The sequence below is a fragment of the Triticum aestivum genome, chromosome 6D (genome assembly GCF_018294505.1).
Source record: "Triticum aestivum cultivar Chinese Spring chromosome 6D, IWGSC CS RefSeq v2.1, whole genome shotgun sequence".
Classification (NCBI taxonomy): domain Eukaryota; kingdom Viridiplantae; phylum Streptophyta; class Magnoliopsida; order Poales; family Poaceae; genus Triticum; species Triticum aestivum.
The window spans coordinates 86,613,834-86,626,598 of NC_057811.1; the positions used below are offsets into that span (position 1 = coordinate 86,613,834).

The 12,765-nt window shown below is 47.8% G+C and overlaps 2 protein-coding genes across 2 annotated transcripts; one reads left to right on the plus strand and one right to left on the minus strand.

The window, feature by feature from the left end:
* Positions 1 to 4,232: 4,232 nt before the first annotated feature.
* LOC123143742 (AP-4 complex subunit sigma) lies at positions 4,233 to 7,774 on the plus strand. The gene is made up of 4 exons (XM_044562707.1): positions 4,233 to 4,535; positions 4,727 to 4,813; positions 7,304 to 7,372; positions 7,458 to 7,774. The coding sequence occupies exons 1-4, from the start codon at positions 4,395 to 4,397 to the stop codon at positions 7,590 to 7,592; spliced, it is 432 nt and encodes a 143-aa protein (XP_044418642.1). The 5' UTR covers positions 4,233 to 4,394; the 3' UTR covers positions 7,593 to 7,774.
* A 928-nt stretch (positions 7,775 to 8,702) lies between these two features.
* LOC123143741 (F-box/FBD/LRR-repeat protein At1g13570) lies at positions 8,703 to 11,307 on the minus strand. Its single transcript, XM_044562706.1, has 3 exons — positions 10,101 to 11,307; positions 9,857 to 10,000; positions 8,703 to 9,601 (listed from the first exon to the last, which is right to left on the minus strand). The coding sequence occupies exons 1-3, from the start codon at positions 11,187 to 11,189 to the stop codon at positions 9,026 to 9,028; spliced, it is 1,809 nt and encodes a 602-aa protein (XP_044418641.1). The 5' UTR covers positions 11,190 to 11,307; the 3' UTR covers positions 8,703 to 9,025.
* Between the last annotated feature and the right edge of the window lie 1,458 nt (positions 11,308 to 12,765).

The following is a 12,765-nucleotide window of genomic DNA, read 5'->3' on the forward strand; positions in this document are numbered from 1 at the left end:
TGTTGGGCAATTGACAGAAAAGCGAATAGTTATGATGATATCCAAGGATCATGTATATAGGCATCACGTCCAAGATTAGTAGACCGACTCCTGCCTGCATCTACTTCTATTACTCCACACATCGACCGCTATCCAACATGCATCTAGTGTATTAAGTTCATGGAAAAATGGAGTAATGCATTAAGAATGATGACATGACATAGACAAGATCTATTCATGTAGGAATAGACCCCACCTTTTTATCTTTAATGGCAATGATACATAAGTGTCATGTCTCTTTCTGTCGCTGAGATTGAGCACCGCAAGATCGAACCCATCACAAAGCACATCTTCCCATTGCAAGAAAAATCAATCTAGTTGGCCAAACTAAACCAAAGTTTCGGAGAAGAAATACGAGGCTATAATAATCATGCATAAAAGAGTTCAGCATAACCCCAAATAATATTCATGGATAGATCTGATCATATGCTCACAATTCATCGGATCCCAACAAACACACCGCAAAAAGTCATTACATTAAATAGATCTCCAAGAACATCGAGGAGAACATTGTATTGAAGATCAAAAAGAGAGAAGAAGCCATCTAGCTACTACCTACGGACCCGTAGGTCTATGGTAAACTACTCACACATTATCGGAGGAGCAAGGGTGATGATGAAGAACCCCTCCGTGATCGTTGGCCCCTCCGGCAGAGTGCCGGAAAAGGCCTCTAGATTGGATCTCGTGGTTCTGGAACTTCCGGCGGCTGGAATTGTGTTTCGTCAACTCCCCTAGGGTTTTTGGGATTTCTGAGTATTTATAGAGGCAAAGGTTGGTGGAGGGGGTGCTTGTGGGCTCCACTACCCCCCTGGCGCGCCCTGGTGCCTCACAGGGCCCCTCTGGTGCACTTCTTGGGCCTCCTGGGTGTCTTCTGGGCGGAAAAAAAATTCTCCAAAAAGTTTCGTGGCATTTGGACTTCGTTTGGTATTGATTTTCTGCGAAGTAAAAAACAAGCAAAAAACAGCAACTGGCACTGGACACTATGCCAATAGGTTAGTCCCAAAAAATGATATAAAGTTGCTATAAAATGAATATAAAACATCCAAGATTGATAATATAACAAATGAAACAATAAAAAATTATATATACGTCGGAGACGTATCACGCGGCACTACATGCAAGCAGCGGAGGCGTGCTCCATGACAAGGAGGAGGGGAGTGGAGAAGAAAGAAGAGAGGAGGGAGGGTGTTTAGGAGTGGATCTTGTCAGTATTTTTGGATGCAGCGGCGCGGGCTTGTCGTTTTGCTGCCCATGGTGGAGAAGTCGCCGGAGCACAGAGGATAGGGAATGGCAAGGTGAGCACAGAGTATACCTGTCCATGGGAAGCCCGGCCCGGCCAGCCCGGCCCGACGCTGCTCCCGGGCCGGGCCGGGCCCAGGCCCGTCCTTTTTGCACTTTTCTGAAGGTCGGGCCGGGCCGGCCCGGAGCCCGACGGGCTTTTCTGTGTTCGGGCCGGGCTTGGGCCCAGAAAACAGGCCCGATGGCCGGGCCGGGCCAGGCCCGGGCTTGGGTTTTTTGCATCGGGCTTGGCTAGGCCCGGCCCGAAGCCCGGCCCGGCCCGAGGTATGGCCAGGTCTAGCACAGAGGAAGCGGTGGCGCAGGCCCCACACCTATGTGGCAAGTGCGACCCGGATGACGTGCGACCAGCCCAAATTCTAGCTGGCCGACCGTCAGGAATCATTTATACAGACCTATTCATGTTAAACGTAACCTTATTTTATAACTATGTTGTTAAATCTCAGTCGACTGAGACTTAAATACAACGCAATATTTTTATTAATTTTTTAATATTACGCGACTTGATTGAGAGTTGTTTAAGAGCATGTCTAACAGAGCCCTCAAAAACTCAACCTTCAAAACCAATTTGAGGGCTGAGAAAATGTCGTTTTGAAGGCCGAAAATCCCTGGCGCAGATCAGTGCCCTCAAACCAACCCTCAAAACAGAATATTCTGTTTTGAGGGTTGGTTTGAGGGCACTGATCTGCGCCCCGGCCTTCAAACCTTCAAAACAGGACAACAACTATTTCAACAAAATTCCATACAACAAACATAACAATAATCAACAACAAATAATTATTCTAGTTATGATTACAACATCAAATAATTGTTTCAAGCTCACAACAATCATTCTACTTAGTACAACAATGTTTGAATCAAATAGTACATAGAAAAGTAAAACAAAGATCCCTTACAACAATGTTTGTATCACAAATAGACATGGAATCAAATAGGACATGTTTGAATCAAATAGTCCATCATTGGCGACGGCCAAGCAGCTGCCAGTGGTGCTCGACCAGATCATTGCGGAGCTGGGTATGAGTGTTGGCATTTTCAATTTCCGACGTGTTTGAAGGAAAGCTTGAATGCGATCGGGGTTCCTCTCCGGTTGCACTCGGGTACCAACATTGTCATAGAAACATGGCAAGTTTAACCCCCTCCCATCCTCGAGTATCATGTTGTGTAGAATGACACAACACTTCATGATGTTCACAAGGGTTTTCTTGTCCCAAAAACGAGCTGGACCCCGAACAATGGCAAATCTTGCTTGCAAAACACCGAAAGCTCTCTCAATGTCTTTGCGGGCTGATTCTTGTGCCCTCGTGAAATTAGCTTCTTTTTGGGGTAAGGGCATCCCTCTCTTCTCTTTAATGGACTTGACAAGTGTTGCCCACTCAGGATAAATGCCATTGGTGAGATAGTATCCCATTGTGTACTCATTGTCCATGACCTTGTAATTGCAAGTTGGAGCATCACCTGAAGCTAGTCTTGCAAATAAAGGGGACCTTTGAAGCACATTGATGTCATTGAGTGTTCCCGGCAAACCAAAATATGCATGCCAAATCCATAAGTCTTGCGATGCCACGGCCTCAAGCACAATGGTAGGATCATTGCTTTTCCCGCAATACATTCCATGCCATGCCTTTGGGCAATTTTTCTATTTCCAGTGCATGCAATCTAGACTACCAAGCATGCCCGGCCATCCCCTTTTTTCATTTATCTCCATCAACCTCTTTGTATCTTCCTCATTGGGAGCCCGAAGATACCAATCACCATACAACCGGATGACCATCTTGGCAAACCTACGCACGGACTCGGTGGTAGTATCTTGGCCAATGCGAAGATACTCGTCACAGTAGTCCGCGGGTATGCCATAGGCGAGCACCCGCATTGCAGCCGATATCTTCTGGTATGCACTAAATCCCATGGCGCCGTCAGCATTTCTACGACGCGTGAAATAATGCGAGTTGGCCTCGCAATCTTTGACGATTCTCTCAAACAAAGTACGGCGCATGCGGTACCTTCTACGGAAGAGGCGAGGTGGGTATGTCGGTACCTCTGCAAAGTAGTCTTGCATGAGTTGCTCGTGGCCGAGTGCGCGGTTCCTCTCGATGCAAAGGCGCCCTATCTGCGACCCCTTCCTCTGATCCAGCAGCTTCTTGCGGTCCTCAAGATCTTTCACGGCGAGAATGGCGACCATCATCTCCATGTCATCGTCTTGTAGCAGCTCCTCGATGTCCGAATCGTCCGAAGACGACCAATCGGAAAAATCTGACATCGAATCCATGTCCATCTCCATCTATTGTCAACAAATTAAACAAGCAATTAAACAACGGAAAAGAAACAACAAAAATAGAAGGAAAAAAGACTTACCGAGTCGGGCTCGGGCGGAGGCGAAGTCGAGCTCGGGCGGCGGGGCGACGGGAGGCGGGAGGCGGGGGGCGGTGGGCGGACGGCGCGACGGCGGGGACGGGCTCGGGCGGGGCGGGGAGGCGGACGGCGGGGACGGGCTCGGGCGGGGCGGGGAGGCAGACGGCGGGGACGGGCTCCGGCGGGGCGGCGGGGCAGCAGCCAAATCGGGGCGCGGTGGGGCGGTGGGGGACGGCGGCGACGCGGCGGGGAGGCGGGACGACGGGGGACGGCGGTGGTGGCCGAATCAAGCGCGCCGGCTCCCGGTCGGGTGGAGGAGGAGGGGAGGCAGTTGGGGGAAAATTCCCTCCCGCGTACGTGTGTTGACCGAAATGCAGGCACCTTTAGTTTTGCATCTCAATTTGCATTAGTGCAGGTCCAGTGGGGAAATGAGGGTGCAGCCTTCAAATTTTTTTAAGGGTTAAAAGGTTTGAGAGTTCTGTTCGGCGTCAAGTTTGGGCCTTAACCCTCAAAAAAAGCAGTTATTTTGAGAGTTTGACCAATGTGAGGGCACTCTTAGACGTGCTTTAATCTCGGTCGATTGCTGTCTTCCACAAAAGAACCTAAACAAAAGAGGAGGCGATAGAAAGAGGTAGACGAAGCCTCGGAACAACACAGAGAAGCTTCGGAAGGGGAAGGGGGAGCGATCGGAAGGGGAGGGCGGAGAGATGGGGATCCGGTTCGTGCTGCTGGTGAACAAGCAGGGGCAGACGCGGCTGGCGCAGTACTACGAGCACCTCTCCCTCGACGAGCGCCGCGCCCTCGAGGGCGAGATCGTCCGCAAGTGCCTCGCCCGCACCGACCAGCAGGTACTGCTCCCCCTCCCGCCAGCTGAATCCAGCACCTGTAGTTCGCCCCCCTCTTCTTTTCCTGGATCCAAGAACCCTGGCTTTGTCCTGAACCCGAATCAAGAACGACGTTCCTGTGGATCTGGATCAGGATGGGCTGTTGTTGACCTCGATTTTCATGCCCGTCTCACGGGAACTCTGTGCCAATGCAGTGCTCTTTCGTGGAGCACCGGAACTACAAGGTCGTCTACAGGCGCTACGCCTCTCTCTTCTTCCTCGTCGGCGTCGACAACGATGAGGTGCGGATTCCGCCAGCACTTTTGTATCCCGTCTTCATAGCTTCTTTATTGCATCACCAATTAGATAGTCTCAGCGAATCTAGACGCAGTCGATTCAGGAGAACATGTTGTGCGCTCGGCTCTAACTAATCATTTGGCTTTGCTAAACGGAACTTAATCTGCACGTGATAGGGTAATGGGTGATTCTACTGTTATTTTTTTCTTCTCCATTTGCAATCCTTGCCAATTGAAAGGAATTATAATGGGTATATGCTGTGTACTTGACAAAAGTACTGCATAATGCAAGTTAAGTTAGGCGGGCTACCAAAAGGTACCGTCAGATCAGTATAACTAACAGGACAACTCCCAACAAATTGACTAAAGAAGCTAATTGCTACGACGGGGGGAAATGGCAGGGAAAAATCAATAACAACCTTGGTCTTCGAAATTACACTCCTACCTGTACCCTCATTGGAGTGGTGGACCCCATCACCGTGTTGTTAAATGCTTCCTTTGCCGTCCGATGTAGTTGCTCCCTGCCCTTATGCAGCATATTTTGGACACCCTTTTTATGCAAGAGCTCTTGATGGCCAAGCCAATAGCATATGTTTTATGTCATTGTCAGCACATTCAAACATTTCCTTCTTTTTTATATTGTGAAAACAGGCGCCTTCTAGTTTCTGGAAACCGCCTTCTATACTTCACATGCTGCAGCTAGTTCAGGGTTCCATTTGCTAGCTTGCTGAATAATTTCATTTCCTTCTCGAGCAAGATCAAGTCCTTTACTGCAAGCTTGAACACATGCTTCTAAAGCCACCAGATTGTGCATTTCCCCAAGGACGTCCTAAAAAGTTCCTCCACAAAATTAGAATGCGGAATCATCTCATCCGTTCAATGCCCTATCAATTGGCGGACATCTCCTGAGATCACATTTAATCCAAAAACAAAATCTAAGACACTCGTGATGAACAAATGTATTGGTCGAAAGCTTTGGGGGATGATTAGAAGTATTTTATTGAACATATATCAGTGGGAATTTGACACTTGCTTGGCCCTTGCCATCCTATGTTTCAAAATATCTTTGGTAGGAAACTTAGATCTTTAAGGCAGCAGTTTTATTTTGAAAATTTATAGTGGAATGTCACGCTGTGGGCTCGGCACAGAAGCCTTGAACCCAAGGAAATGAAATCATTGGAATGAGAGATATACTAGAAGAATCACCCCACGTGAATATTCAAGCTAGGATTGTTAAGTTGCTTAGGGAAAAATGACCAATCTTTATCCTTAAGTTGATACCTTAGAACTCAACTCATGGCATGTTCTATATGGTGCCTGTAGAACTCGATTGGATCCTAGTGTGTCGGCAGAACTCAGAACTAACTCGACAAAAAAAAAACAGCAATGGAATTCTAACTGCAATGAAATGAGAAGTAAATTATGACACACTACCTTCAGATGAAAACTGGGTGGATGCTGAAATGGAAATAGAGGTGAAGTAACTATAAATGTACTAATGTATTGTGAACTCTTTCCAGATAAATATATTTCCTTCTGTAGCTCGGATTCATGGTAGGATTAAAATTGTGGACTACTAGGATCTCAGTGAACCATTCAACATCCACTGGTCTTTTCTTGCCTTGCCTAAGGTTGTTATCTCAAAAGTGTACATTTAGGGTGTGGTTAGTTGGATGGCTGATTCTAGCTTGGCTGCAAAAATGTAACGAGGATGAGTTTGAACAGGATGAGGTCATCTAGGAGATGTTGTTTGGTTCCTGTATGTGGGAAGTCTGAGTTTGGAGAGATATTGTTTTGTTGGGAGTACTATAGTGTTTTTGTTGCCACATGTATATTTACAAGATATGTTAGCAAAATAGATATGTTTTTATGGCTTTAAATTTGTCTTAATTTTTTTATAACCTTATGTTAATCTAATCCACTTAGTTATACAAATGTACAATCTTGAGATAGCAACATTAGTTTAGCCTACCACTGATCAACTTTTTGCATGAGTTTAGCCTGGTTTGTTCATCGCTACACCCAACCTAGCAATGAAAAAAAAAGCGAAAGATTTTGCACTGACTCAGTATGGCAGTCCAAGCGCATACACCCCAACCAGTCACACCTTATTACGCAAAGTATCATACAAGATTTTACGATTAGCTCTCTTAGTTCCAAACAAGCAGACAGCCATATCCTGGTTATTGAACTGCATCGCTGCACACCTGTTAGTGTAAGATTTGCACATTGGCACAGATATGTGAATTGGGTCATCTTTCTTCAGGAATTCCATGATATTGCTATTGAATTATCCTTTGATTGCCCGATTTGGTAGTGATAACTATTGCATATTTGAACGAAAAGGTGCAAATAAATTACATCAAAAGATATCATCTTCATTGGTGTTATTTCTCCCGCATCTGTGATAATAACAATACTGAACGATGACAGCTCTGCCTATGTATCTCTACCTTGAGTCTGCTGACAATATCTTAGTTGCATCTATTTTGACAGAATGAGTTAGCCATCCTCGAATTCATACATCTTCTGGTGGAAACCATGGACCGCCACTTTGGCAACGTGGTAAGCTCAAATACCCCAATGATTCAGTATTGTGAAGATACACTCACATAATTATTATGGCTAATGATACGCCCGGTCGTGCCAGTGTGAGCTTGACATCATGTTCCATCTGGAGAAAGTCCACTTCATGCTCGAAGAGATGGTGATGAATGGTTGCATCGTGGAGACGAGCAAACAGAACATATTGGCGCCCATCCAGCTCATGGAGAAAACCTCGTAAATAGCAAGCTCAAAAGTGTCTAGGTGATGCTTAGCCGCCTCCTCCGTTGCCATAGGTTCCCCCTTTGTGTGAAGAGAAATGCCAAACAACTGCTGTATGTATGGGTGATTGTGTTCACCCGACTGGAAAATGTGAAATGTCCTGTAATGCTGAAAATGAAGACCCGATCATTTTACTTGTTACTCCTCGTGCTTGTTTCAACAGTTCTGTAAAATAATACTGCTCGTGCTGCTTGTTCTAACAGACTTGGTGGAACTGCTGCGCATGAAACATGAGTCACTGCATGAATTTTATGATAAGCTGAAAACTTTCAACCAGAACTACCAGATGTTAGGGGGGCGGACCAGATGAGAGTTGGGATACCCCTTTGATCACTTGAGCATATTTTTGCAGAATATCCTTGCTGTACGTGTGCCTGATCCCCGCCACCGTCGCAACCTGGTCAGTGGTCACAGACGCTGATATGCCGTCGGCGGGGACAGCGAATCGAGCCTGAAGATGGCACCACCAGTGGCTGTCGGTGACTGGGCGCAACACTGGAAACTTAGTTCCAACGCTCGCCTCGGCTGTCTTTTCACGTTGGCAAATGCAGCTCAGCTATGTTGCTGCTCCTGCCTGAATCCTGAGCAGAGAATCTGGGCAAGTAGCCAACGTGCCTGGGCAACCAAACTGTATTTTTTAACAATTGGCATTTCCCACTCGGACTGTATCCTTGTCTTTGATTAGCCAGAGTGATCAAAACTACTCCAGTTTTCATTCATTTTCGGAGCTAACATAGGTTCGAGGGTACACGCAAGTGACAGCACCACACAAACACTCGTGGTACCTTAAAATGTTCACCAACTTACTTACTAAAATTTAAAAAAAAACAGGTAAGCACACCATGTCTTTGTTGCTTATACAAATGTAAATGCAAGCATAGTTTTGGAAAACAACGGCAGCCACAAATTCCAAACCCAGCCTGAAAATGCGCGGATTTTTCCCACCATAGCTTCCGAATCAGCAAAAAAACGACCTCATTTGTATGGTTCGTCGCACAGATGAATAATATCGGGTTAGTAAACCAGTTTGCATTCCAGGAACTAGGCAGAGTTATCAACTTAGCAGCAATGGAAAAAACGTGGAATAACATCAGGATATCAGTTGATATAGATTGTGCATCTGATAGGTACTTTTATACAGGCCAAAAGTAAAGACTCGAACAATATGCAGCCAGGGTGCTTCCACAGTTCAGAATCCTACTAGTCTCCCTAATAGAGAACTCAAGAGTGCAACATACTAGTGAAACTAGCTTCCAGGCCTCGATGGGCTCAGTCTACATTCTCAGTTCACCACAAAATGATGAAGAAACAAGTAACTACGACATCCTAGAGAAGTGTCAAAATACGGCCATCATAAGCACCATCATCAAAAACAGAAACTAGCACACCGTCTCATTCCGCAGCAACATAAGTGATCCGGGCCTGCCTCAACAACACGCAGAAAGGATCCTCCACTGACAAGTCAATGGCGTTCTGAAAGCTCCAGCAAGAGGCGGCCGGACAAAAATAAATCATATCATTGCCACTGCTTCCAACTGATGGCGCATTGGCCTCACCAATGGAACCTGACATCGGACCTCCCTCTGTTACCACATCATCACTGCTACTACTTCCACCTGATGATATATCGCCCTCATCAACAGAACCTGACATCAGGCCTCCCTCCATTACCACATCATCACCGCTACTTCTTCCACCAGATGACACATTGCTCTCATCAACAGAACCTGAGATAGGGCCTTCCTCTACTCCTACATCCTCAATGTCAACACAAACAACGCTCAGGGTCTTAAGCACCTTCCCCTTCTCCAGTATGTAACTGACAAACAGCTGCTCACATTCAAGGCCCTGGAAGCCGTGGAGGACAAGCGTCTCCAGATGAGATTCAAGGCAATCGCATGTGCCCAAGGACTGCCAGAAGTCAGCACGATCAACACTATCAGGTGACCTGGATCCAATGGACTGGAACTGAGCCAAGAAAAACAATGTCAGCGTTTAGCAAATCAATCCTCAAATTGCACCAAATTACAATTAGAAGTACCAGAACAGATATCTACATTATCAATATTGAACAACTAGTACTGGAATAAGCTGATATCCATCCATATTACCGTCTTGAGTCGCAACTTGCATCCATAACTAATGGGATGATATAAGGGATGAACTAAGTAGTACTGGAGTGATACAAGGGATGAACAGATATCAATATGACGCGTATACTACCATGACGTGAAGCGTCTGAAGGTGAGGAAAGCATCGGAGTAGAGTGTGCAGCATCTTAGCCTCCGTGGCATGCGAAAATTGCACCTTGACAGCCAGTATCTTCAAACTTGGCAGCATGGCGCTAGCTCTCACATTCATCCCAGCCTGCCATTGAGGCAAATTAAACAACATGAGAAATCTGTTTGGTAGCACAATACCGTAGTGAATGTTAAGTGCAGATACATAAGTTAGAAGACGCAGTTACCCTGATCACAATGCCGCCAATCTCAAGCGCATGGAGCTGGAGGTCTAAGAAACCGAGCACCTCCAGCCGGGGCGCGTGGACAATCTTGACGGGCCTCCGGTCGGCAAAGCTTTCGAAGAACAGGCGCTCCAGGCAGGGTGCATCCTCTATGATGACTTCATCGACGCTGCATAGCCATTCGACCACGATACGGAGGCTGCGGGACCTGATGCGGAGGCAAGAAGGGAAGCTGTACGCCATGGCAAAGGAGAGGATCTTCAGCTTGGGGCAATGCGCGAGCAAGGGATCGACTTCCCTGTCCTCGATGATGGTGTGGAAAAGGCCGAGCTCCTGAAGGTTGGGGAAGGCAGGCGAGTTGGCGGTCGTGTCTGGGAAGCGCCATCGCCAGAGACCGATGTAGAGGCGGGTGAGGGAGGCGCAGCTGAGGATATCGCCGGGGAGCGGCAGGTCGAGCGGCCAGGGGCGGTTGAAGAGGATGAGGTCCTGGATGTTCCTCGCGGCAAGGTTGGCAATCAGTTGCTGAAGCGCGTACTCGTGCTGGTCGAAGGAGAGGCGGGTGACGCGCGCGGCGAGGACGGGGCCCGGGTGAGCGGCCACGCAGCGGGAGACGGCGCGGACGGCGCGGAGCTCGCAGAGCCCGTCGGCGGCCCTGAGGTGAGCGTCGTCGACGAGGAGCGGGGTCGCCGCCCACACGCAGCGCCAGCGGGTGGAGAGGACCATGGTGCGTGCGGCTTCGTTGGTGGGGAGGCGGGAGATGATGTTGGAGAGCAGGTCGTCCGGTAGGCGGCTGATGTGGTCCCGGCCGTCATCGTCCTGCGCCGTCTGAGCGGCAGCGGGCCGGTCGTCGGCGACGCCGTCCTCGGAGTCGGAGGAGGTGAGGGAGAAGTGGTCGTCGTCGGAGTTGGAGGAGTCGTCGGCGTCGGGCGCGGGGACGAAGGGTGGGGGCAGGAGGGAGATGAGGTAGGGGACGATGGAATCGATGCGGTCCTGCGCGGACAGGACCGCCAATGCCAGATTGTTGAAGTGCGCCGCGATTTCGGCGTAGTTCGCAAATCCTCCTCCTCCTCCTTCACCTGCGGCGGCGTCCATGGCGGCGGAGGCCGGCTAGGGTTTTGTCGGCGGACACGAGGCGAGCAGGCTGAACGAATGGGGACTGGCGTGGGATGCCGTGGACCGCGGTGGACTGGCGGTAGTGGGTGTGGGTGGGTGGTGTACGATGCTCTTTTTGGTCTGCCTTGTGAACTTGTGAACCAAAATTTCAAAAATAAAATTGAAGATAAAAGGAGGCGCGGGGCACCCTTATATTTCAAAACAGGCTGTAGCCTGGGTAACATAACATGAGGCTAGTGAGGTACACCGTGGTGCAACTTCACGAAAAAAGAGAGGAAATATGATAAGGGGGGTAGAGATTGCAACACAAGGGGAAGGACTAAGGACTATCCAGCTAGTAAATTGCTCCAAAACATGAGATCATCCTTGTCCTGCTGCTTTGTGGCTCTGTGGCACCAGAGGCGTAGTAGATCCGCAGCGTTGAACCTTATGCAGGAGTCCGTCCACGAGCGTGAATTGAAGATACGATCATTTCGCGCATGCCAGAGGGTGATAGCACATGCAGCAAAGGATACATTCCATTTGTGGTTGATCTCTAGCTGAGAGGCAGCTTGTTGAACAAAGGCTATGATGTTGGTCGATCTGCATGCCAAAGGGGTCAGGAGCAACCAATGCCAGAGGGCCGACGCCGCCCGGCAACGCAGCACTATGTGATGTATTGATTCTGAAGCGGGGCAGAGATCACAATCTGCACTTGGAGCAACGGTCACCCAGAGTTTTTTGTCCATATTATTTCTGGTGTTGAGTCTGTCCCAAAAAGCCAGCCAGAGAAAGGTTTTGTGCTTCAGAGGGATCAGCACGTCCCATACCCAATGATGAAAAACACAACGGACTCCCCGAAAAGAGAGCAGACGGTAAAAATATCCTGCGCTGATTTGCTTGGCAAGCATGGAAGGAGTGCGCACATCCTGTCATGTAGCATTAGGGGTTGCAGCCTCAAGCAGCTGTTGCATTAAGAGAAGCTCATGCTCAGCAGAGTGGGATAGGTTTGGATGTAGCTGCACAGACCAGGATTGTGACACCCAAGTTTTTATTTGGATTTTTCAAAAGATTTTATTTGACTTGAGGGAGGTGATTTAAATTTTTCTTCAAGAGAACTCTCCCTCTCAAATATTTTTTTCTTTATGGAAAAAGTTTTATGTGGATTCACCCAAGATCTGTCTTTGATCTTGGAGGTTCTTGCTTTTCATTTGGACTCAAGACAAAATACTTTTCACTTGGGAAATTAACTTTTGAAAACCTCCTTGAAATTTTGCACTATGGCTTTTGGAAAGTCCTTTGCCACTTTCAACAATTCCTTCTTGCCATGACCTTAGTGCAAATCCTCTCTCCTAACCCTTCCCTCACCTTTGGATCATGATCTGCATCAAATCCAGCAAGTTGAACCTCCCCATGTGGTTTTTTTCCATTTAAATTCTATTCAAATAAATTTCTGTCTTCTCTTCTAGCTCTTGGAGATTTTCAAAGGAACTCCATTTTCTGTTTTGATTTTTGCCCCCAAACCAACTCTCCTCCCTGGTCCTTTGTACCCTCAACCTAGAACCATGAAGATCCA